Source organism: Aptenodytes patagonicus, chromosome 7 (assembly GCF_965638725.1).
Source record: "Aptenodytes patagonicus chromosome 7, bAptPat1.pri.cur, whole genome shotgun sequence".
NCBI lineage: Eukaryota > Metazoa > Chordata > Aves > Sphenisciformes > Spheniscidae > Aptenodytes > Aptenodytes patagonicus.
The window spans coordinates 16,964,861-16,991,588 of NC_134955.1; the positions used below are offsets into that span (position 1 = coordinate 16,964,861).

A 26,728-nucleotide genomic window follows, 5' to 3' on the forward strand; every position below is an offset into this window, starting at 1 on the left:
GGTCAGGACAGGAGACTGCAACACCACCAGCAAAAAAAAAAACCACCAAAAGTGTGGCATGCACAGACCAAGACAAATTTGACTGTTATGAAGCCATCGATCTTGTATTCCCCTTGCTTGCTTCATCTGTTGCTTGGTGTTTCTACAGTGGGAATGGATTCGTGCCAGGGCCTATTCTATCAGAGCTCGCATCTAGATAAAATGTAAAATATTTCTGCTCTATCTAAATTCCTAATTTATACTCCAAGGTGCCCCTAACTTAGATTAAATGTAAAATATTTCTGTTATTTAGATAAAATGTAGATAAAATGTAATTTAGATAACATGTAAAATGAAATGTAAAACATTTCTGTTCTATCCAAATTCCTAATTTATACTCCAAGGTGTCCCTCACTTACAAGGAATTACTTATCGTTGATGTAGCACTTATTTCGATAGTGGGAAAAATGGACGTCATCCTGTGAATAATCTTGTGAGTCACATGAAATTAATCTAATATTAAACAACAACAACAAATTTTCACCTTCTATTCAGGTTGTAAAATCTTTGTCACAGGAGCCATCTCTTTATTACATACAAATACTGTGTTTGCCGTTAGAACTTCTGAATCTCTCTTTTTAAAAGGTTTGTGGAAGGAACTGTCTGGAAATCACAAAAGGTCAACCCCCTTCCAAGCAAAACTAATGAGATTGAGTTTCCCAGTGCCTGTTTGAGATGGGAAGGTCAGGACATGCACGCAGTTTCCCCTTCACTTCTGATAGGTTTCTTTGAGCTAATAACATAACATGAAAACCCACACCCAAGTGTTAACATATTTTGAATGTCTGCATCAATGACACAGAGAAATACCTCATTTGCGAGACCAGGCGAAGCTTCAGCTGCTAACCAGTGAAGAAAGATACTGCATTAGAAAAAAAGAACGAATGCAAAGCCACATCCATCCTAGTATCATCTCCCACTTTTGGAGCAGCAGAGACAATACCCGAATGCAAACATGCCCCTACCCATTGCACTGCCTGGCTCGTCACTTAAATAAAGGCCAGGATAAGCAGACAAAGAGTTTGGCTAAGGATCAAGGAGCAGATTTTTTTTTGAGGTATTTAAATGCCAAGACATAATCAAGCTCCCAGGAGGATTTTCAAAAGCAATTAGGAACCCAAGTTCTGAGAGTCCATTGGTCCTTCTGAAAATCCTGTATGGTATCAAATTAACTGCATCCTTTGACATCTAAATACCTCTGTTTCCTTGTGCTGCTTCCGCTAGGGACCATCCCCCTTGATTTCAGCAGGGCAAAGCCTTCGTTGTGAAAAGCTGTGAAATTTCTTCCCATTCTCTAGTTCACCTAGCTCCCCGAAAAAAGGGAAAGCTTATCCTTCTCTTCCCGCCTAATGAAAATGTTACTGCCCTATGAACTGAAATTGTAAGAACAGCACTGAATCCCCTGGCCGTGGCCACATGGGTCTTTGCTGTACAGAGAACAGTTTGCTTTGATCTGACTGAGGTTTACTTGCCACAGATTTCACTGCAATACCTCTCTGATCTGATAGTGCAGACTTGCAGTTTCTTTTTTCGGGTAGAAATCCCTCTTAGATCGGTAAATGACGCAAGGGCTGCAGCGTCCATCCCAGTCCCATCGGATGGTGATGGGCCAAACACTGCTCTCTCTCTATTTACACGTCTCTTGATATAAATCGGGTTGCTTGTGTGGGATCTCGGGACTGCTGGTCGTGTATATTTCATCCTCAGAAACATGATACCAATCTATTGCACAAAGACCGCAAAAGAATTGCACAGATTTTTTTTTTACTTTATAGAAGAAAATGTTCCCTTGATGTGATAAATACTGAGCATGACTTTTGCTCAGGCTGCAAATAGCAGATTACTTAATCATCTACTATTTAAGTACCTGTTTGTTTTGTTATGAAGTGAAACTTTTGAGCAAGATCATATTACATGTAAAGCGGCTTCCTGCATCCTTAAATATTAATCCTCAAGTAAAAACAGATTGAAGGTAGTCCCAGGGTCACTTTAATAAGCCTGAGCTGCTGCATCCCACTCTCCAGTATCCCACATTACACGTTCCTCGCCCTGTCTTTGTGCCAACACTAACATTTTTGCAGCCTCTGGATGACCTTGGCAGGAGGATGGGGATGGGGAGAGGCGCTGGGAGGGACCCGCTCCTGGGGGGGCACAGGGGCCATCACCAGCCGCTGGGAGCAGGGACAAGGCTGGAAAACATGGCCAGCCCTGCAGGGAGAAGGTCTGCCAAGCACCTGCAGGTCTTAAGATGGAGGCGATGGAAAGTGTTAAGGGGGCAGCTGTGAAATGAGAGAAGCCCCTGGAAAGGGAAAAATGGGGAAATGGGGCGGTGGTGAGTCGAGGTGGAGCAGAAAGGGTGGAGGGCCACAGGGGTCCGTGCAAGAAATAGGCATGTGAAAGGAATGGGCAGGAGCAGGAGAGCGGCAGGCAGGAAGCCACAGGAAGGCGGGGGAGGAGAAAGGCTGAGGCTGGGGGTGTGCGGGCACAGGCAGGCGACCAGGCGTGCCGGAGGGAGACCCTGAGGCAGGCGGGACCCGAGATAGAGGAAGGGATACGGGGTGTGCTACCCTTCGCTCCGTGCCTGGTACCGCCGGCACCGGCAGCTCTGGGCGGTGCTGGGGCAAAGGACGCGGGCCTGCCCTGCCCTGCCCTGCCTGGGAGCGTCCTCGAGCCTCCGAGGCGCTGCCGTTTGGGGCGTTTACCGACCGGACAGGCGGGGGGCAAACCCGGCCGCTGGCACCCCTCGGCAGGCAGGGAAGCCGTTGTGCTAAGCCGGCCGACGCTTTTCTCAGCCAAGAGCGAGCGGCCGGAGAAGCGAGCCCTCGCTAGTGCTGCAGCGGAGAGGCCAACGCGCCCTGCTCCGGCACGGGGTGCGGGGGAGCCCGTTGTCGGGAGGGAGCCCCCGCGCCCGCCCCACGGCCCGGCAACGAGCTGCGATCGGGCCTCGCGAGGACCGGCGCACCCCGCCGCCTCCCCCCGGGACCCCGCAGGCCGCGTCCCCGCTGCGGCCACCCCCGGCGAGGGGACGCGGCGCAAGATCCGACCGCTGCCGGCTGCCTGGCCGGCGCCTCGCCAGGAGGGGGACGGCGCCACTGACGCCGCCGCCGCCGCCGCCGCCGCCGCCGCCGCCACCGCCGCCGCCGCCGCCGCCGCCGCCGCCGGGGGCCGAGCGCACCGCGCACCCGCCCGGCAGCGGGCCCGGGGTGCGCCTGCCCGCCCTGCCTGCGCTGCCTGCCACGCCCGCCCCGGGGGCGGGGCCGGGGCCGCCCCCCTCCCTCTCCCCGCAGCGCATTCGCCGCGGGGGCCCCCTCTGCGGTGACGTCACAGCTGTCTAAAAAAGCGCCCCGGCAGGCAGGCAGGGCAGCGGGCAGACGGCAGGGCGGGCAGCAGCGAGAGCGGGACGTGCCCCGCCGCCGACATGGTGTCCCCCGTCACCGTGGTGAGTGTGGGCCGCGCGGCAGGCGGGGGGAGCGGGACCCGCGCCCCCTCCCACGGCCGCCCGGCAGCGGCGCCCTCCCCGGGCGGTGCCCCGCCCCCCCCCCCCCCCCCATCGCCGGTGCCCCCTACCCGGTCCCCGAGGCGCTGCCCCCGAGGGGGGTGGGTGCTCCGCTCCCGCCGTCGCTGCCCGCGCGCGCCCGGGGTGCGAGGCAGCGACCGTTGGCGCCGGGCGACCGTTGGCGGAGACCCGGCCCCCCGCCTGCCTGATGCTCTCAGCGGCCCTCGGCGTACCCCGGTGCCTCCCCCCGGCAGCTGTTGCTCCAGCGGCGCGCCTCCCTGGGTGGCTCTCCAGCTCTTCCTCCTCTTGGCATTTGTATTTTTAAAAGAATCTGTAAGACATCTGCTTTACATAGAATACACCTGCTCAGAGCATCTCTGCTCCAGCTGCCTCGGGCTTGCACCGTGGCAGTGCCCGGGAGTATCCTCCTGCCCCCTCGGCCTCCCTGCCCTCGCAGGCACCTCGGCCTTACCATCCGGAGATGGCTTTGCCGTCCAGGTGACAGCTTGGCCTGAGGCTTGTGTTGGCCACCGCGTCGGGCAGATCTTGCCATAGGCTGGGCGACCTCCCACCGAGACCTCATCGCCCCTGACAAGCCAGTCTGGCACTTCCACCGTCTCGTGACTTGAGTGGAGATGGTGTCACCTGCCTGTCTCATGGGGGAGTCATGATGCTTAATTAACGTAACCAGCAATAAGGTAGCAACTCCTTGCTGTCCTGTCAATAGGTGACGTGTGTAGCCGCATAGCTGGATTGATGGAGCAAAGCTGGTAACTGAAGTAGCTGTGGCTCACGCCAGGCTGGACCAGCAATACCAGGTCCTGGCCCTGCAGGTGAAGGGGGAGTGTTTCAGTGCTGAAAGAAGACAAAATGCTTTCAGCCGGAACAGCAGAGAAGCTGCGCTGTTAGACAAGCTGCTTTGCATGTTCCTGTTTCTAGAAAGCAAGGGACTTGTCTGAATACACCAGCAGGCTGATGCATGCTGTAAGAATAGCTAACTGTCGGTGGGAGAGTTGCCTCGTGCTTCGCTGCAGCACTGAACACCTATTGCTGGTATCCTGGTTCCCTGCGGATCCACTGTCATCCTGTTTTGAAATATTTTGGTTAACGGCCAGTCCATTGCGTTCTCTCTCGCAGGTAGAAATCCTGTCCCTTCCCTGTTCTTAACTCGCAAAGTCAGCGTTCAAAACTTTTAAATTGCTTTGCCAGTTCTGCACAGCAGCTTGTACGGTCTGATACTTCAGATGAATTTTCCCCCAGTTATTAACATGTACCTGGTAAGTTCATCAGCAGCCTGGGGGTGATTTTTATCTTTAGAGACAGAGGGAAGTAGCTTGCAAGTTATACCATTGTAGTGCCAAACTATTTTACGCTTTCCAAAAATAACTGAAGAGGTTTGGTATCTTTGTGCTTCTGTGCCATGAGCTAAATTCATCCTTAAGTAATGCTTTTGGTTACAGTGAATTGTGTACGTGTACCTCAGAAGTAAAATCTTATGCTGGGACAATACTGGAATGGCTCAAAAACTGGCAGAATTTGTTTCATAATCCACAGGAGGCAGTACTTGGCTTTTAAAGCTAGTGAATCAGGGTGGTCTTGCAGTGTGTATTTCAACTGAACTTTGAGAGGAGGCAGGTGACTAAAGCATGAGTATGTGTTGGAAGGGTGTATGTAGTTCAGACCAGAAGGCTTTACCTACACCAGAAATTATACTTTAGGAAGGTAACTTGGGAGGGAAAATGAAAAAAAAAAAAAAAAATCTGCTTTCTTCACTTGCCCTTTTGACATGAAAACAATGCATGTTTCTGCTCTGGCTTCATCCCTGACATACTGACTCTTTGCTTCACCAAAGGCAACTAATGCAGGTGTGAAGCTGCAGAAGGCTGGAGGGATGATGAGACCAGGAGCTGCAACCAGAGCTGCAGCTGTTTACCATGGCTGTAGAGGTGGGAGGGGAGGGCGTCTGATCCTCCAAAGAGCTCATAAAAAAGAGCTGCCAGCCTTCAGTCTGTTAAGGAGCAGTTCTTTGCACATCACTCTTCCTCCAAAGGAGCGCACTGTACTGTTCCGTCATCGGCTGTGCTGCGGTCCGCGAAGGGCAGGCTAAAACGCTGTCATGCAGCAGCATGCACTGGAGCTGCGCAGGGGCTGAGAAGCAGGGTGGCTGTAAAGCCGGTGGGCTCCCTCCGGCAAGTTGCTTGCTGAAGGGAACAGCAGCAGGCAATCGGTCTGGCCACAGCTAGGTGCTTACCCTTGGGGCCCAGGCCTTATCTCTGTACCGCACTGCCTTTTGCTGCATAGATAGACCAGGTGTTTGGAGCCAGCGTGGCTATCTTTGCTATGACACATGATGGGGATGCTTTCTGTGGGGACAGCACCTGAGGCATAATCAAATTATTCAGAGGAATTGATTTGTCTATAGTGTATGTCCTCTCCCAGTACACTGCAGCATCAGCCTCAATGGGGAGGACACTAAAAGAGCACAGCCGAGAGTGACATGATTTTGCTTCCCGTTTTCAAAGCGATGGCCTTTGTACATAACTGCAACAGATGGCCCTGACTACTTACACACAACCTGGTCTCCTGCATCTCCTCCTCTTTCCTTCTTTAGGACACTCTTGTAACGAGTCAGAAACCCTGAGCTCCAGGGCTGCTGTACAACTCGTAGCTGGAAGAAACCACGCAAGGAGGCACGGACCATGGAGAGGAAGCTAGGGAGAGATCGCGGCTAGGACTGCTTGTTTGTGCTGGCTGCCAGGTGTGCATCATGGCCCGGGAGGTTTGGCATGTCTGCCCCACATGCAAGGAGAGACTGTGGCGTTGTGCAGAGCTAGCCAAGCTGTTGTTTCTGGTGCTGCACAATTCAGATGCGCTGAGGGGGGAGCATGTCCACAAATAAATGAGTCTGTGGCCAAAATACCTTTTAATGTATTGTGCCCCGTCCTCAGCTGGGATAAAGCTCTGAGGTCCCGCTGATGCCAGAGTCTAGACTTGCATGGTGCTGGGCTGTGGCAGAGAAGATGCATTTGTCTGCCAGTCCTGCTCCAGCTGGTGAGCAATGCTCACTCTGGTTGGAAGTCACCTTGGAGGGAAGCTTTCACTGCTTACTCTGCTAGGCAAGCAGGAGCATCCTGCTTAAAAATTATTGTTCTTGATATTGCTCTGATTAAGAGCTGTTTTTTCTGCATAAAGCTGTGTGGGCTGAGGGCCTGCCGTTGGAGAGCAGTATTAATAAATGGCACATTTGCTTCATGGGTATGTGAGGTTTAATTCCCTTCTTGTTCAGTCATCACTGGTCCCATCTTAATAAAAGTCCTTTCTGAGACTGCCTCATTAGTGATTTTTGACCTGGGTTGGGTTCCCCGTTTCCCCCCCCCCCCCGCCCCCCACTATTGGTTAAGCAGTTTTTAGCGTGAGCTTGTGGGAGATAGCCCTTGCCTTAAGGACCTCTCTGCCCAGCAGGCACCATAATTGCAGGGGCTGCAAGTATGCGGGAGATGAGCCTGGAGACATGCAGTCGTTCTGGCATTTACATAATGCTCCTTGCTCAAAGGGACCTTATTTTTCCCTTAAAGTTAGGGCTAAACTTAGTATAGGGCTTCACACCACCTTGAGGAAAATGGGGCATGGGAAATACAAAGATGTTAATTGTCTGAGAATAGGTCTCTTTTTGGGGGCAGTTATAGATGATACTGGTGTGTCTTTCTGAGCAAGATGAACTATGGGCTCTCACCCCTACAACATCCCCTCCGTACTTGTTTTACTTGGCCTAGCGCAGTCCTTTGTGTGGGAGGGAGGTGAAACTCCCTGTTTGGGACAGATTTTTTGCCCGGAAGCCATATATTAACAATCTCCATCCCTTCCCTTTCGTCTTCTGATGTATTTGCATCTTTAAACAGAGATAGCTGGGTTGGAGAAGAATACGTTGTTTTGGCCGCATCAAGCAAGTTGAGCCCTCGGCTCCTTCCCCCCTAGGTGGGAAGCAGCCAGCAACCCTCCTGGGATAAGCCCTTGTCGACCCTCTGGGTAGATGCAGGATGTCACTGTGGGGAAGTACGAAGGTCACTTACAAAAACTGGGCAAAAAACCTGAAAGGTATGATCTGGAAAGGTAATCATGAGTAACAAATATGGAATAGGACTGGAGAATTGGGTGGGTATCATTTGAGTTTCTGAGGAGGGGCCAAACCACATTGATCCAGATGAATATAGAAACCTGATGTAAATCGTGTTGCTTAGAGACTGTGCTATGGGCAATTGTAGCAGTAGTAGGGCTAAGCATAGTTTTAAAGGTTTATTATTAGAAAGTGTGCTCTATAATCCTCAAACTGCTGTTGAAAACAAGAAAGCCAGATCACACTTTGAACTTTCAGCCTTTTCTTCTTAAATAGAGGATGTATTATTTCTGCATTAATGAACGAAGTGTTAGCAACCATCTAAGTCAGAAGTAACTCTTACGGTAGAGAGGTTAATTTTACTTGTTCTCTGTTTATACCCAACATTGTTGCTTTCATTGTAATTTTCCCCATTACTTAAATACATCATAAATTGGGATTTTATTATGCAGGAGGCTTGTAAACGTGCACATTTATATACCACATAGACAATTATGGAAATATGGCACTTGTATAAAAACCAAGGCAATTTAAATGAATTATAGAAAAGATTTCTAAACATCTGAACTCAATGAAGTAAGGGAGGGAATCATCACCTTAGGTAAGCTTAGCAGGATCTTAGTAACATTTATGTCAGTCACACCTTTTGGGAGAAGCCTAAAAGCTTTGGTCCTGAGCAAAAAGCTGTGCTGATTTATGCCAGCTAGAGCCCAGGCATAGTGTTACATGCCACGATTTATTTTTTCAGACTGAACTTGTGCATTCTTCCTATGACATTGACATTCTTTGCTGTAGCTGTTGCTATGAGAGGGTAGGCGTAGATATGGGTAACTGAAATTGGAGGCTAGAAAGTGCGGGCTTCTCTCACGCTCTTCCCAGTCCCAGTGTGGTTGCATTAAGCAGTTAGTGCCAATCACTGCTGCAGGCAGTGCTGTAGATTAAAGGCTTCATTAACTCAAGTATATCACTCAAGTCACACGCGTCTGTTGTTCAAAGTGTGCTTTGTTCGTTAAGATTATGGGTCCAGTTCAGAAGCCTGTACTTACACATAATTCCTCTGAATGGACAGAGATGCATTTCTTCCGTTCTCTTTTCCTGTTCAAGTATCTATATCCAAAATACACTCAGTGCGACAGAAGAGCCAAAGTTATCTTTCTCTGTGGGTAACTGCATAATACTAAGGAAATAATAACTCCAGTGAAATTAGACCCTTAGAAAAAGATGGCATCTGGAACCCGTCTTCTGCTAGCATGTGGAAACTTGAACAGTGAAAGATTATTAGTTATATAACTCCCTTCCCTCCCGGAGGCCTAAGTGGCTATTATATTAGCACTTAATTTTCCTACTGCCCTTCATGTCACACAATGCCCAATAGATTTGTAATGATAATACAGATGTAGGTTTTGCTTACTGCAGCATGCCCAAAATGAAGGTGATGGTTATTGCTTCTTCTAGCTAGCTTGTGCCCTTCCTATATCAATTTCTTATACTGCCATAATCTAAATAGCATTTAAGCTAATGGCAGGTTTCTGTATGACAAGTGTGTCAGTCTGGAGCATCCCTCCATGTAATGCGGAACGTGAACATGATCTAGGTGACATGGAGCAGAAAACGGTGTCTAGGAGAAGATTACACGCCACCAGAGCTGAAAGGTGGTAGGTGGGCTGGGCGAGAGCTTTCCTGGAACATTTTAAGTGTGCTGGGGTGTGAAGGATTTCAGATACCTGCAGAGAGCCCGGGGCTCACGCTGCAGACTCTGACCCAGAATAGCACAGGGCGCAGTTTCTCTCTGGGTAAGTGCAACTTGTGTCTCCTTCTGTTAATTTCATGTTGCAGGCTGACTCTTGTGCTGCAAATCTGCCTGGTAATGAGGACGGTGGCTGTTTTCATTCACCTTGCTGTGAGCTTATGGAAATGCCTTGTTTCTACCAGCAGGCTACACTTTCTCCCAAAAACTAATGTCTACAGATTACTGCAAAACATGTACTTTCCAAGACTGAGGGGAGATGAGACAAGCCATGTTACTGAATTGGCCTTGGGACTTTTGTCAAGTTTGAATGGTGAGGTTTCATTTTTTGCCCCTCACCAGATACCAGCTTTGGAGACAGATATGGCACCAGTTGGCATCAGGCATTAAATTTCCAATTATGTATCAAAATGAGTGCATTTCTGCTAGTACCAAATAGCCTCTGATTGAATCGTTGCTTGAGATTGAGGGTAAGTTTGAAGTTAAGTGAGCTGCACATTTTTCAGCACATACTAGACACATGGGGCAGATCCTCAGCCTTACGTGAGTCATTTTGTCTCCCGTGGCTTCAGCAGAACTGCGTTTGTGCCGGCTGAGAGCCTGTGATCATAGCTTGGATGATGTATCCCTATTTGCTTGTGTCTTCTGGTTTTGTTATGGCATATAAATCAGAGCCAGCCAGGGTGCTTGGATAGCAGTGCTGACTTGTGCTCCATTGCAAGCAAAACTAAGAAAGTTGCATGGCTTTTCCCCGCAACCCTGATATAAAAGGAGTGTGATGACAAGTTTATCACTTAATTGACGTTCATGAAGTTTCCACTTGGCTAATGTCCCATGCATCCGTGCCCTCAATATAAAGGGCATAACACTGGTAAGCAGCTGCACGCTCATTTGTGAGCGTGGTCCGCCTTTGTATATTCAGCCCAATTACAGCAGGGGTTTTGCAAGTGAAACCCTTGATGTATTAGTGTGAATCCTGGGAGTGCGTGGATCAGTGTTTGCGCAGGTTACTGTTTGCACCTGCCCACCCCACATCTGTTGAGATTGGCTGGGAAAGTCCAATTTATCTTCATGTAATTTGTGTCTGATACTGACTTGCCCAGGTCACAACATCTTGGCACAAGAATAGATATTGGAAATAAAATCTCTGACTCCACTGTCATACTTTAACTTTACTTCCTCCTGTCTCTTAAAGCATATTGGTCCCATGATAACATGAGGAGGGCTGCTGCTTTTTTTTAAGGTACCAGAGTGGCACCTCTCTAAATACACATCTTTATTGGGGTACATTGCTATTTTCCCTTCTTATTTTCTTTAACAGTAGTGTTTCACAAGCTTTCAGCCTGCAGGACATGATACGTAGGTAGAGCATTTCATTCAGTTTTCCATTAGGCACAAGAACAAGTCCTGTGAGGAGCGGCTGAGGGAACTGGGGTTGTTTAGCCTGAAGAAAAGAAGGCTGAGGGCAGACCTTCTCGCTCTCTACAGCTACCTGAAAGGAGGTGGTAGCGAGGTGGGTGTTGGTCTCTTCTCCCAAGCAACAAGTGATAGGACGAGAGGAAATGGCCTCAAGTTGCGCCAGGGGAGGTTTAGATTGGATATTAGGAAAAATTTCTTCACCGAAAGGGTTATCAAGCATTGGAACAGGCTGCCCAGGGAAGTGGTTGAGTCACCAACCCTGGAGGTATTTAAAAGACGTGTAGATGTGGTGCTTAGGGACATGCTTTAGAGGTGAACTTCGCAGTGCTAGGTTAACGGTTGGACTTGATGATCTTAAAGGTCTTTTCCAACCTAAATGATTCTGTGATTCTAAGACAAGCTGAACTGTCCCTCCTGGGTTTCCCAGCACAGCCCTGCTTGCTTTTGCCAGATTTTGCTGATCTTATTGCAGCGCCTTGCGAGGATTCGTACAGTGAAGGTCGCTTGCATAGAGCTGCCAGATTTCCCAGCCACTGGCAGCCGCCTTCCCCTCCTCTCTCAGTTCTGCCTTCCCGTTGCTTTTGCAAAAACCTCACCTGCCAGGTGTGCACGTATCTGGTGTGTGAGCCAGAAAAGTGAGCCACAAAAGTGCCTTTTGGGTGCCAGAGGCGGTTTCACTCTTGGCACGTCTTTGGGAATGGCTGGTAGGGCTGGTACAGCCTGGCATGTGCCACCTGCCTTCTCTGCTACACTAATGGCTCTTTAGCTGTTATCGTAAGGGGCTGTGACGGCACCAATGCCTGCAATGCTCTTCATTTAGACCTGCATTATTCCCCATAGATTGTAGGTAAAATGAGGTCTTCTCTGCTGAAGAAGTTGCTTTTGGATGGAAGCGCCTCCCTTTCCTCCCAAATACCAATCCCTACTGCCAAAGCAGCATGTGGTAGGGTAGAGCTTTGCCAAGTGCTCGTTTCCCCTGAGCGTCCAATCTTCCATGCATCCCCTCTGCTGTGGTTGAGCGACGGGGTGGCTGGGGCCCTTCAACAAGTACGTAAATGTTGTGGTGGGTTGTGGGGTGCAAATAAGGCTGGAAATGGGAGAGAGAAGGCAAAAGGTGGATTTCAGCTCTGGGGACAAATTACTCTGTGTGCAGATCCCTCACTGCTATTACCTAGAGGCTCAGCCTGCCCTTGGTGCTGACAGGGAAAGAATTGACAGTTCTCCCTGGAGCATTTTATTTCAGGTCTGTACCCACCTCAGAGAGACTGGAGAGAGGCCCCAGTCTTGCCACACAGCTTGTGGGGCAGATGTCAGTCTGTGGCACTTGTCTGCAGCAACAAGCCTTGCAAGGAGGTGCTGCTTTCTGCTTACCCAGCCCCTCCATGGTAATGCTTAGAGCAACATAAAACCTAATGCTACTTTTTCCTGGGTAACAGAAATCTGCATTCTCTTTCACAGAAGAGTGTGATATAAATAATGACAGGTCTCCTGAGAACGTGTGCTCGTAGCCTGGAAACCATCCCCAGGATGAGTTGTGGAGACTTTTCCATAAGCAGTAGAAATTTTTTATCTGGATTTTAGTGTGACCAGCCAAATAACTGCCCCTTCCCATCTTGAGAGGAATTGCCTGGGACAGCCATTGACTGTGCATTTCAGGCTGCTGGCTGGCTGGCTTCTGAAGTTCCCTGTGGATTCATAGCATCCCCCTGAGGTCCTGGGCAGCACTAGGGGACGCAGCCCCACCAGACCTCGCTCACCAAGGAAGGGTGCGTGCCCTTGCAGTGGCAGCACTGCAGCTCTGATGAGCAAAATGAAAAGACAGACCCATTGTGGTTCAGGTTTTTAAACATCTGCAAGGGGTTCTTTTGCGAGTGTTACAGCAAAGGAAATGTTCAGAGAGGCTTGCTTTCTGCTACACAGAAAGAAAGATCTGGAATCTCAGGAGGGAAAAGCAGTCTTTGCTCTGAGATAAGATGCTAGCAGACTGTCGTGGTTTAACCTCAGTCGGCAACCGAGTACCACGCAGCCGCTCGCTCACCCCCCCACCCCAGTGGGATGGGGGAGAGAATTGGAAGAGCAGAAGTGAGAAAAATTTGTGGGTTGAGATAATAATTGAAATAAAATAATAATAATAATGTAATAATAATAATAATACACAAAGCAAGTGATGCACAGTGCAATTGCTCACCACCCACCGACCGATGCCCCCCCGGCCAGCTTTCCCCAGTTTATGTACTGAGCATGACGTCACATGGTATGGAATGTCCCTTTGGCCAGTTTGGCTGTGCCCCCTCCCAGCTTCTTGTGCACCTCCAGCCTTCTCAGTCGGTAGAGCTTGGGAAGCTGAAAAGTCCTTGGCTAGTGTAAGCACTACCTAGCGACAACTAAAACATCGGTGTGTTATCAACTTTGTTCTCATCCTAAATCCAAAACACAGCACTGTACCAGCTAATAGGAAGGAAATTAACTCTATCCCTGCCGAAACCAGGACACAGGCAAATGCTATTTTTTTTCCTTTCATTTCTGAGAGCCAATGGACTACCCTGAAAGCATAGTCTGTGACAGCTCCTACAGCCCTGCAGAGACATTTGAATTCTTGACTGGTTTAACATTGTTGGTCATTGGCAATGGTACATTGCTGACCGTACTCAGAAGGCAATCTCCAAAATGGCTGACAGCTATAGGATTCCTATAGATGTGGAGTCAATCATTACTACTGCAGGTTAAGAAAAGGTTTTTAAAATAGCCCTGCTTGTGGTCCTGTGCCAGTCCAGTAGACAGGACAGATGATGCTTGATAATGGAAAAAAGCAAAACCAACCCAACCAAAACAAGCCCTAGCAAAAACACATATATCCAAGCTGAGTTTTCAGTTCAGGGTGAAATGTGTTTGTCTGTAATTTGATTTTTATGAGTTAACATCTGCTAAAGAAAGGCTTCACCATCTTGAAGGCTTCCCTGCAGTCCCAGAAAGCCAAGGGCAGATACCCCAGTGACTTTGTAAGGTATTGGCTGGTGTAGCAGTATCTCACTTTGCCTGGCCTGATAGCAGTAGGTCCTGCGTAGTGGAGGAAGGTCCCACAGACACTGTTGCATAGCTTGTTGACCATAGTTAGCCAAGCTAACACGATTTCTTCTTCTGTTCAGTACAGGAGATACCTTTATGGGTGCTGTAACTTCCTTAATTGCTGGAGGGAACACCGTGGTCCAGTGTCTTAAGATAGCTTTGGGCAATGTCATGGTTTAAAAGGCAAGAAGCAGGAGTTAGGCTCCTGATGCAACATGTGGCACAGGCAGTGCCCTGATGCGGTGGGGGTTATTTCCTTGGCTCCAGAACCACCTGCCTCTACTTTAGGTTGTTATGGAACTGTTCCCTCACATTGCTAAGGCCTCTTGCAAGGAGCCTTTTGAAGGCGAGACTCCAGTTTCCCATTTGTGACTTTTTCCCCCACTATTTTACATCCCAGGTGTTTGCAGATGCATTTTTTTTAACATGGGTATAACAGCAGAGAGCTGCAATGTCCAAGAGCTCCCAGGTCACATTGGCTGCTGAGCCAAACTGGCTTCATCAGCAGCCCCGTGAGCACGGTCAGTGAGACTGCTCAGCACCCAGCATTTTTTAATTTCTTCATTAAGCAACTGAAGACAAGATGGGACTGCTGTTGTATTCATATTGCAGCTTTGCTAACGTGGGCTTTGCTATTTTTATTGAGTGGCAGTTTGGCTCCTCCTGCCTTATCTTGGGAAGGGGCAGAAGTGAAGGCTGCCTGCCACCTTTGCCTGTTACTGCTTGTCTCCCTCCCTGACCACTGCACAAGGATTCATAGTTGTAGCTATTTTGTTGTCCTTTGGAGAAGGCCACAAAGCTTGTCTAATGCTTCTCTCTTTTACCTTCCTGAGCCATTTATTTAAATATCCTTCATACATTGTGTGTTCAGTGCAGTTTTCTTCTAAAACCTATCCTAGACAATCCCCTTCAGCAATTTACTCCCATACAACAGATGATAGGGGGTTTGGTGGTAGATGACAGCATGGCTAAGGTAAAGCATTGGGTAGCACAGACTTCTCTTGAGCAGTGTCTACGGCTAGGGACAGACAGCAGTCTGTGGCAGAGAAATCGCACTCGGAGAGCAAACATCAGAAGAGACCTTTGCAACAGCCGCGTCTGCAATCTCGCATCGCTGGCACTTCCACAACACGATGAGCCTTGCTCATGTGCTCCCCAGCTGTCTCGGTACAAAACATCCTGTTCTTGAAGCTCGCCTGCTGCCGCTCAGCTGGGTGGCCGTGCCGTGCCCCCGCTGTGCCCAGGCGTGCTGTCGTGCTGCATGGACTTGAGCTGTGGTTTCCCCTGGGAGAGGCTGGTGCAGGCAAACGTTGCCCTGCTGCCAGGCGGCACGTGCCGCGCTGCCAGGCTGCTGCGGGGAAACTGCCGCTTCAAATTTTCTCCCTTCTTTCTGCATCTGGGGGGAAAATGCTTGTCTGGAAGATTTTAACCTCAGTGCTGACAGATTTTCATCCCCCCCACGGTTAATCCAGAGATCAGGTTGAATGTTGATGTGACTGCAAGTCGGGCAGGATTTTGGCTTGGAAATGAAACTTTTTGTTGTGGTTCTTGTTTCTGCGTGCAGCTGTGTGTGGAGCAGCCCAGACCTGCACAGAGGCCCTTTTTAGATGCCAGTTTGATTAATCCTCACCCACTGCCTGCTCCCCTGTGCCTTCACCAAAGGGCGACTTTTCTGATGCCAAGAACTTGTGCAGCAATATATCTGCGTTCACCACCCAAGGACTGTGAGGGCCTGTGCCAAATTTTTAATTGTATTTTTCTGGCAGATAGCCATAGCTTGGTCTTAAGAAAAAAGAAGTCAAATATGTCTAGCTCTCAACTCTGTGTCAGTCTGTTGTGGAGCAAAGCTGGGAAGTGCGGCTGAAGCTTACTTTGCTTAACTGGGGGGTGATGCCATTGAGCCATGGGGAGGAAGAAAGTAGCCAGGCTGCTGGGGTAGAGGGAGGGATGGGAGAAGCCAATAAACTAGCTCTAGTTTGCAGGAGGAGTTGAAGAGACCCTGGGGGTGGAATAGCTGCCTTGGACCCACTGCTCCTGCCATATGTGGCTGAGCTGGGAGGATGGTCCTTTTGCAGGTGGGAAGCATTCAGGCCAAGCCCTGTTACTTCTGGCTTGTGCTGAATGATGGAGGCTCTCCTGTCAGACAAAACCACAACTTTTTGACCACTTGCGAACATGTCTGGCTGGACAGCCGAGCGTGAGACGAGTTTCACTGCATTACCCTTTTTGGAGAAATGGAGGCCCTGAGTTGTGCTGGGGAGTGCCAGCAGCTGCCATAAAGCATCACAAGGCCTGGCAAAACTCATTGCATGGCGTAAGCATGATGGAGACAGGATTATCAGCACACACATTGTCCCAAAGGCAAATCATGTACCGTCTTCTCTGGGTGATTTATTAGCTATTTTACAAGTCCATTTTAGATGGAGCCTCTACGGTCTTGTCTCCACTTGAGGGGAGGAGGGTTTATCTATCACCCTGAATTTCCTGCAGCATGTGGAACCTGTTTAGGAGCCATCTGCCTTGGATGCCTGGCCTGTGGCACCTCCAACACAAACATAAACCCTCATTAATTCCTTGCTTACACTAATATGTTGCACCAACACAGTATTTCAGGCAGGTTGATTGGCTGGTTCAGTAACTCTTCAACAGCCTCCATAAACAAGCACTTTTTCTCAGAATTTTATTTAGGAACAGCTTGGGGCATGTACGAGCTAGTGCCTTCCTTGACAAAAGGCAATTGGTTCTCCCACAGGAGCATGTTTGCTCCTGCAGGAGAGCAGAGTTGGAGGTGAAGTGCTTTGCACTCGCCTACACTCACACGAGTGTACCAGTTAGGGCTGTCCCAGCCAGCCCTAGTATTTCAGCAACCCTGTGGAGTGAAAAGCGCCCACTGGCTGGCCCTTTTACGTCTCATCTGTCTCCTCCTCTCTCACCTCTGCGAGCCACCCAGGAGGGATGCAGAGCTGAGTGGCCACTGGGGCCTTTGCTTTGTGGCCAGGTGAGGTACCACGCCAGGGCTGGTCGTTGTGAAGGCCCCTGTGTCCACCCAGGAAAGGGAAGATATAAGTGGTGAATTTGGGTACCGAACAGCTGAATCCTCCCTATTACACACACATCTGCCCCCCTGCCTAAAAATTCCCTCTTTTATATCAGTTTCAGTGTGTACACATTCAGAAGGCTTGATGTTGCACCATCTGAGCAAAGGTGGGAACATGCAAGCAAGCCCAGGAAGATGGTGGCTTTGCAGTCAGCTCATGCGGGTTCATGGCCAGGAATTGCCCAGTACTGCTGCGTTCCTCCTTGGTTCAGCAAAAGCTGCTGCATCATTGAATTCAGGCAAAAATTGGCTGCCTCTGGCTAGGATCTGTGCACACATCAGCTTCTCCTTATGGTCTACTCGTTTTGGTTAAGCACAATGATAAGTTTTCTGTAGGCTCAGCGTGATGGGGAATTGTGTTTGTTCCCCATTGCTCCATAGATGAGAGCCTGTGGCACATATATATACTCAGACTGCACAGAGGATCGTCAGTGCCTTGCAAAGAGCCACATATTCTGGGGAATGAGAATTCATGGGCTTGCAGTGGCACCATAATACATGGCAACAAAGCCACATAAATATTTATTGGCGCCCAACTGGGGGTAAGAGCTATTGTCACAGTAGGGCAGAACCAAGGCAGGATCCACGATGCAGAATGCCAGAAGCCAGGAGAAACAGCTCAGCCATGGATATGCAAAATGGTACTCGGCCAGCCAAGGCCGCCAGGAGGGATGGGTGGAGGACAATAGCCCAGCTTTTTTTGGCCAGTGCACACAGTTGTGCTCAAGTGTTGCTCAGTGGAATAGCTGGGGTATTATTTTTAAAACACTTTTCCTGGAAAGCAGCATTTTACAGCCCAATGGGCATGAGCCATATCCCCACAGCAGGTTGGTACATAGCCGGTGTCTGGAAGAGGCTGTATACTCATTTTTTATGCAGGCTGGTTTAGGGGACTTGCGGAGAAGAGGAGCATTATTTGATACTCCACATTGTTTCCTGGGACCAGTGTGAGGCTTAGGAACAGTGAACCTTGTACAACTTAGCATTTCAAAGCAACAAGCTTCTGATGTTTTTCTATACCTCAGGAGCAGGATGTCTCCCTCCACATGGCAGCTGGATTTTCTTCATCCCACTTGTGATGTAGATACAGACAACTGGCTCCAAAATGTTAAAGAAAATCATGGCACTGTCTTACAAATGTAGCTGTTCCTCTGTGGATGCAGCTTATTCTGGGGTAGAGGAGCTAGCTGTAAATTTTTTGTCTTGGTTATGTGCCTGCAGCAGTCAGAACAGGCCATCTGTGCTGCTGAGGAGCAGCATAGATGTTCCCCAGCTCATACCCCTTAGTGAATACTGGTTTGTACAGATGTGAATCATGAGCATCTCCTAGTGCTGCATAGCTGGGAGGCGCAAGAAGAGAGCATCCAGCAGGGACCCCTGGGCTCTTGGTGAGTCACCAATAACTAATTTGCGGATATAGCTTAGGAGCTGTTGTATGAAGCTTTTGGTCCTCTTTGTGTGCTACATCTTGTATTTTGCACATTGGGAACTTTTTGTCAGTCCTTACTACCCAGAGTTACTTCTTCAGGTCTGCCGCTTCTCCTGTAACTGTGTTTCTTCATCAGCTAGCCTAACGTCTCAATACGTCTTACACCAATACCAAATCACAGCATGGTTGGAATACTTGTGTGATAGCATCATCTGTCACTGTTGAACAACAGCAAAAAGGAAATGAGCAATATTTCAAACTGGAGCAGAATGAGAACAGACAAAACAAGAAGGGATACTGTAAACCTATGAATCCCTAGCAGGGAGGTGGATATCCAAGCCCTGAGCCTCCAGAGAGCTGCATGTGCCAATACCATGTTCTGTTTGAAGATCACAGAATCACAGAATGGTTGAGGTTGGAAGGGACCTCTGGAGATCATCTGGTCCAAAATCTCTTGGTGAGAGCTGGGACACAACTTCCTCCTAGTCTGCCTAAGTCTTGGAGGGTTTAATTTGATTTGGTTGGATACAGATAATTTAATAAATGATACTTTCACTGTAATTCCACAAATAGAGAGATAGTGGCTTTACAGCAATTTGAACTAATTTTTAAAGACGCTAAGTAACTTAGTCATAGCAATTGAGAAAATGCCCTAAATTATACTCAGTTTAGAAATTCAAAACTTGGAAATACTGCCTTGTCATTGTATTCAAGATGTTTTCTGTACTGCATTTCAGCCCAGAGTAAATTAGCAGTGGAAGAAGAAAAGAAGTGGGAAGAAAAATGCAATAGAATTTGTAACAAAATGGTAAAACCCAGCTTAAAGCCATGACAATCACATACATTAGCAAAAAGGACCTTGTCACCTGCAGCAAGTACTTCCTTTTCCAACAGCATGGCACAGCCCCATCTCACATTCCATCTCTGAGAAACAGGTGCAAAGGAGATGGGTGGTTTGATGCAATTTATTCATGCAGCCAAGAAATAATGTTCCCTTCCCTGAGGTACAGGCAAGTCCAGTCATGGATTATGTGCTTGGCTTTCCTCAAGCCACAGCCTCCACTTGTGTTGGTACATGGTTTCCCAATACCAGCCTTGACTTTGTCTTCCAGGTGGCGAGTTGCTCCATCACCTCTTCCCAAGCCTCAGCCAGATGTCCAAACAGAGGGCAGCCCCCCAGCCTCACCCTCTGGTTGCCTCAGTTTTTCTTGGGAGACTTCTCCCAAGTATTTCCAGTGCCACACCATCCCAGCAGGATGTGCTGCCCAGCCCTTAAGCTGCGCAGGTACCTCTGTCTCAGCAAGTGGTGTCCCTCATGGGGCACTCATTTTGGTCGGAGCCAGCACAGGGCCTCCACTGAGCTGCAGCATTCAGTAATGGGCAAGGGCATGTTTGGAAATAACTCATTTGAAGTATACGTGTAGAAAAAGTGTAAAGGAATAAAGCGTTAATGATGAGAAGCCTGTAGCCCTTCTAGATATATGAGGTTATTCTTATACGAGGACTCTGTAACACTGTAAATTCCAGGGTTACGAGTGAGTAACTGAGACTGGAATCTGACCCCTTATGCCTGAGAAATTCCTTAATTGTTATTAGGATGGAAATAATACAAACCATTATTTTGAAATAATGCTGGCTGGGCTTGGGAAATTCACATTCAAATAGTAAGAAATGGTAATTTTAAGTTTACCAAGCAAACATAATCTTTCTGCACAAGTGCATATCTTATATTCAGTAAGGCAAGGTTCCTGGGGAAAATGACAAGTGTAATTAAAACCTTTCTCATCATGCATGCACACAGGGGAGGGCAAGCTGTGATTGTGATGATAACTGCTCCTAGCAGGTGTTTTTCTTTTAATATGGGGTATTAAATGAAACTTCCTGTGTTGTTTAACCCAAATACTCTCCTGTATGCTTCTAACAGTGCCTCTCTGATTTGTTGCAAACAAGGCTGAACTTGAACTGTATCTTTCAGCATAAACTTTTTTGTCTTCAGAGGTACAAAACTATTTACCTTAGCTGAGACTGTTACAGGGACCTGGAGCACTGCTGATGCTGCAAATTCTTTCGCACTTCGTAGCTCTGGAGGTGTTAGTTTTCTGTGCTGAAGATCTTGGGCTCATTACGGTATGGTGGGGATCCTCCACAGCTGGTGGGGGAGAGGAGGAAACCCTGCCGGAAGCGCTGTCATCTGTTGCCTGCAACTGTGAGAGGATGAATGTGATCAACTACATTTTTAATAAAGAAGAGTCACAGAAGGGGAGGAGGCAGAGCTGCAGCCGGGCACCGTCTTTGGAGGTGGTTGGGGATAGTCTGAGCTTGATGTGTCACTTCAGAAGGGCAAGGTGCTGGGTCTGAAGGAGGGGGAAGCTTGGCTCCACTCTTCCCCCTACGATACTTGATAGTTCCCAGGCATCCGCAGTGCTGGGAGACTACGCGGGCTTTTCTGACTTTTATTTCAAGTTCATTTGTTATTTGCTGCCAGAATTCTCCTAAGGAATGTAGACAAGAGGTGGTAAATGGTGATTAATTTAGACAACCTAAGTAGAGGACTCTTGATGGGCTCCCCATGTAATACAAGAAAGTTAACGGCTTGCTGATGTCCTTTTGTGAATGAATTGTGTAGCCTGGTTGTTTAATGGAGTGTTTAAAAATTGTGTTGGCAATAGCTTATGAATAATGTATACAGGAATAATGAAATACCTTACTGCTAAGAAACTGCTGATATGCTGGGGAACTTTCCATCAGATGTGAGAACAATTTTGAAAGCACTGTCTTCTTGGCATGACCTTTATTTATGGTCTTGCTGCTTCAGAGATTGCATTCCCTTTTTAGATACTGCATGTGAAGATGCCTTCCACCACCTCTGCCTCTGTCTTACAGTTTCACCTGATTCCTTTTGCTTCTGTCTGTAAAAGCTCCTGAATTTTGATGAGTTTAGGCTTTATTAAATGAGCGCTGTAAGCACGGAGATATTTGCTGTGCAGCCTTCACCCATTCTAGGTATCTGCACCAAGGCACATTGCATCAAAGGAAGATGGATGCTGGTTTTGTGTCATGGCAATGTCCCATGATGCAGGAAGCAGAAATAGGGCCAAGTTAATTTGAAAAAAAGACCAATGTTTCTTTTGCAGGTTTTTGGAGCACGGGCTCCTTGCGTGAGATAAGCAACCCCAGAGTGTCACACACGGATGTTCAGATTTTGATGGATTTTGCAGTGTGAACCCAGCTCTGATGCCTCTAAATTTTCCCCTGTGTCCTCCTCCAGTGCATGAGGCCTCTGAGTGCTTTGGCCATGAGTAGTGGGAAGTCGTCGTGAAACTAAGCAACTAAATCTTGCTTGACCAAAGAGATTAGAAGATTGAGAGTGAATCCCTGCTTTGCAGGGGAGCTCTGGAGGTTGTACTGCCTTAGCTGCAGGAGGAAACAGGCCTCCTAAAAGGCCTCAGCACATAGCTCATCAACAGTGCAGGCATGACGCAATCACAGTCTCTTCCTTTGCTCCTTGTTTTGGCCCTCAGCTGCACTCCAGGAGAAAATAAAATCATAGCTTTGTTTCTCATGCAGGGTTTTCCCCACCTGCACTAAAATGCAGACATATCACAGGAGGGCAGGTGAACGCAGTATGTATCTTATCACTGTCCAGAGTGGTCTCAGCTAAGTGTATGGTAAGAGCAGACCCAGCTTGTGGAGTGTGTAGCTATGTGCCCTGCCTCTGCTGTGGTTTTGTTATGAGTAGCCTAGTGCTCATGCTGCATTTTTGTGTCTGGATTTACACAACAGAGCCCTGAGTCAAAATGTTTCCTGCAATATGGGCAGTATATTATTAGTGTAACGCTAGAACAAAGCAACATGTGATTGATGTCGATATTAGTCAGCTGAGGAAGTGACATCCTCACCTGGAAGGTTTATGTGATGGGTTTTGAAGTCATGTGGTGATGCCAAAAGCAAGCTCCAGGCATGAGGCTACAGGGCAGGAGAGAGAATGGGTTAGAAGAGAGGTTGTACCCTCAGGGTGATCTGCAACTGGCTAAGCAAGAGGATTTGCCAAAATGGAAGGGAAGATTTGCACTTTTTTTGGCTTGTTTGCTGCTGGGATATTCCTGGGGAGTGCAGTATTTTCGCAGCTACAGGAAAGAAGGTGTATAAAAGGGGTTATTCTAAACACAAGATAGATGGCAGGGACCACCAGAGGAGTTTGACTGATGGCCTAAATGTTTTCAGTAGAACAAATAAAGAGAAAAGGTATCTAAAACTTCCTCCATCTCCACCACCCAAAACCCATCCTGCCAGCCAAGAAGTGTTTTCAGCAGAGAGGGTCACAAAGGTCTAGGCTGAGGATCATGGTCAAGTTCAACCAGCCTTTCTCAGGGTAGAAATGCTGCTAGCTGACAGTGTACATCAAAGAGCAGCTTTCAAAAAGGAGACTGTTCTATTATGCAGTTTATTCCACTGATGCTTCTGATGATCTTATTAATTTCTCTTTTTTTTAATGTTTGTTTCTTTTAGGTGAAGAGTGAAGGCCCCAAACTGGTGCCCTTCTTTAAAGCCACTTGTGTCTATTTTGTCCTCTGGCTGCCAACTTCCAGCCCCTCCTGGTTCAGTGCCCTCATCAAATGTCTGCCCATCTTCTGCCTGTGGGTTTTCCTTCTGGCTCATGGAATTAACTTCTTAGTGTCACACCAGAGCGCCAGCCGCATCCTAGCAGGACTCATATTCTCAGCAGTGGGAGACGCCTTTCTCATCTGGCAGGAGCAGGGCTACTTCATTCATGGTGAGTGCGGTGTCAGTCTTAAAGGGATGCCACAGTGTCCAGCTGTTACCCTCTTTATTTAGTAATGAGTTGCTGGGCCACGTGTTTTGTTTATTCATGTACAGCTTAAGCCCCGGGCAGTGGGAAGCACTCATCCCTTGACTAAAATCCGTCATGGTTAGAGGAGTCACACCATGGATGAGTCTTTTTCTTGAGCTTCTCTTGAGGTCAGAGAGATAACTGGGGCACGTTTGGTTCCCTGGCACGTGCTCACAGCATCTCAGCTGGCTGGAGCTGGGAAGGTGGCATGGGCAGAATCCCCGGGGAAGAGAAGGAAATGCTCATGGCACTCGGCAGCTCCCATGAAGCTAAGGGAAGTATCTACCTCCTATCTCTCTGCAGGGAGAGCTGTCAGCCCTTCACTACAAGGATCAGAAATAGGACGCATGGTGCAAAGGTCCTCAGTGGAGAACAGGTGGAGAGGACCCTTATGTTTTGATAGACAAGCCCGTAGCCTGGGCGAGGTGTTTAAGTGGATGCTAGAAACCAAAGCATCAGAAATCTTGTCCTACTTGCAGGTTCGTCAGTATGAATCATGCAGCCTGTTGTACAAGATATGTCTGTTTTGCAAAACATGTAAATAATGGGGAATCAAGGACAAACCTTACCACAATGGCCTGCCTTCTCTACAGAAAAATCCACATCTCTCAGAGCAAAATAAGCTTGTTTTATTTTGCTAGTTTGCAGACTAGAAGATAATGATTTAGATTAATCATTTAAAGCCACGTTGAACCTGCCTGCAGCAACACTCTCCCTGGCCTTGGACTGTCACAAGAAATCAGCAGCAGTTGAGTCCTTCACTAAACTGACTGGTGGGGTTTCTGAAGTTAATTTAACCAGCACAGGGATCTCACGTAACACCCACCATTAACTGGCTGCTGTGACCATCCCACTGGAAAATGTGATGAGATGAGGGAACTTTTCTGACTTGTGCTGTTGTCAGCTCTGAAAGTCAAAGGCTTATTTTTTCCCTCTCTCATGAGGTCAATTTAGTTTTATTCTGGGATTCCCACAAGCTCTTTCTTTATGAGAGGGAAGTGTGTGAAATGCCAGATATGAAAGGCCAAACGCTCTGAATCTGGTTTTAATCCTGCTTCCCAAGGGCTTATCCCAATCTCATTAAAAGTTCATGTAAAAATTTTTACTGATTTTGGTGGGGTTTAGATTAGGCCCTGAGGATTGGATCTATCTGGCTGAACCTTGGGCATGTTGCTGAGGAGCTCCAGCCTTGGAGCTGGGGTGCCATCACGTTTGTGCTGAGTGTTGGCATTACCACCTATGGGCCTCCTCCTAACAGGGGTACCCGGCTCAGCGCAGGTCACCTCAGCCTGACTGCTTGTGCTTCGTTTTTGCCTCTTGGAGTTGCTCCTTGAGCTGTAGCTTGAAAAACATTCAAGGCCTGATTCTCACCGTGACTGTTTTTGTACATGGACTGTTCTGAGCTTCTCCGTTCCCACGTAGCTGGGATATCTCTGAGTTTCCTCTCCAATTTAGCGCTAGAGGAAGGTCAACCAGTCACGGCAATTCAGTATCTGGTTAATGTGTTTTAATCTGCAAATAAGTTGGATTTTCGACCCTAGTCTCACAACTGAGAAGTGTTGCTCTGTGGGTTTAGACACATTTTTCTTCTTAAGGAGAAGAAAAGCTCTCTTGGAGCATTTTGAAAATCTCAGCCTTCATCCTGGCTGTCTCCTGCCTGCCTCAGTCCGTTCTAATCCCAGCTACCATCTTCTGTAGTGAAGTGTTAACGTTTGCGTTTCAGCTGTTAGCAGATAAAGTGCACTACCCCACTTCATCCTTCACCTCTCCTGCAAAACGTATTTTCTCCTATTTAAAACTCAGCAGGCTGCTGTTATTGACAACTGACAATATTCAACCTTTTGACATCATGGTTTGTGGGAATTTGAAATTTCAGGAGAATAAGAGGAAATACTAGGTAAAAATGTACTTTCTGTTTAATTTCTACGGCTTTCAGGCTGAAAAAAAAGGGTTGGGAACTGGGCTGATTTGAATAGCTTTTGAGACAATGAGTTTATAAAAGGACATTTGTTCATTACTTTATAGGGAAGTGAAAGCCTGGGAACCTACTCCTGGCACACTTGACTTTTTTTCATTTTTGCTGTTTCAGTCCACTAATAACACGCTATTTTCTGACTAGTGTCTTACTGCATGTAGAAGATACTTTACAGTGTTAACATCCACCTCCCTTGATAGCAGGCACTTAGAAACAATTTATGCATTCGGTGAAGAAGACGGGGACTAACAAAAAGGTCTTATTGCCAGCCTGAGGGGAAACTCCAGGGGCAGGGAGGGGGAAGGAAGCGGACAGAGAGGAGAAGGGCTGATCTGCCTGATGTGGTTGGGAGGGCTGAGCCAAAGGCTGAGAAATGCAAGAGAAATGCACCCCACTCCCTGTGCAGCCGTCACAGGTTTCCCCAGTTCTTGGCTTGATTTGTGGGTGTTGAGTGAGCAAAACTGGGAGCTGACTCTCTTTTTTGTGACCAGCCTACCACATATCACAAAACTCCTCCTGCCTTTCTGGGCCCCTGCTTGGCTGCCACATCCTGTCCTCCTCTCCTCCTCCTCCTTGTTGCCAGCTGCCTGCATGAAGGACAGCACATTCTTCAGTTCCCCATCCCAGAACTCTCCATATAATGCCATTGAAGGAAAAAACACTCCTCCCTGCTAGGGCGAAGTAACCTTCTCCTTACCGACCCCAGGGCTCTAACCTTTCCTGCACTGTAACACCGTAAACAGCTCGTCCTAAATCCCTCCTCAGTTTCCTCAGTGCTGTGCCCATGACGTGTAATAGCTCTGTGAAACATCAACTTCTCGTTGCCCTCCTTTGCACTTCTCTTCCTTCCCCTTCATGCTGTCCATTTTCTCCAGCCTCACCTTGCAGACCAGATCCCCACCAGCCCCCTCCCTCCTGCGGGTTCCTTTCTCATCCCATCATGGCTGAGCTTTCAGTGGATGTCCGATCTGGTCTTCCTCAAAGGCAGGGAGACACTTCCCCTTCTTTGAGCTGCCTCAACACAAGAGTATTAGGATGACGAAATGTCTGCCAGCAGCAGGTTTTAGTGACTGCCCTTTACACCACAGCATGCTTTAAATGTAAACAAGTGTCCTGCTGGAGGACACAGCTTCCCAGATCCTTTTCTCCATTTCATGCTTTAGAGCTGCATGAAAGCTTCCAGTTACTCTAATAACCCTGCCAGGATAAAGTGGGACAGCCTGCAGCTGCACCATGTGTGGGTCTGGGAACCAGAGGACCAGAGGAGCTGGACTCAGTTTGGGGTCCATTATCTGCAATTGGCATGACAACTAGTAGTCAGCAGCTGTACCAACACATCGTGACATTTTTTGTCAAATGGATTAGTGGCAAGTGAATAACGTATGGGCAGTACCTTGTGACACCCACATCTGGCATTTCTCAGGGGTGTTGTACTTCAAAAGGAAGCCAGCATTTTATTTTCACTGATTGATTCCAGCTAAGGTTCATCTGAAT

General features: G+C 48.1%; 1 protein-coding gene across 2 annotated transcripts in view; it reads left to right on the plus strand.

Annotated features, from left to right (window-relative positions):
* Window positions 1–3,406: 3,406 nt before the first annotated feature.
* TMEM86A (transmembrane protein 86A) overlaps window positions 3,407–26,728 on the plus strand; it is a 31,102-nt gene continuing 7,780 nt past the window's right edge. For both annotated transcript variants that reach the window (XR_012995867.1, XM_076344133.1), the window contains exons 1-2: window positions 3,407–3,478; window positions 22,917–23,181. Coding sequence is in view for 1 of the 2 variants with exons in the window: in XM_076344133.1 (XP_076200248.1) it covers window positions 3,458–3,478; window positions 22,917–23,181 (286 nt within the window). In the remaining variant the exon portion in view is untranslated. The remainder of the gene's footprint in view (window positions 3,479–22,916; window positions 23,182–26,728) is intronic.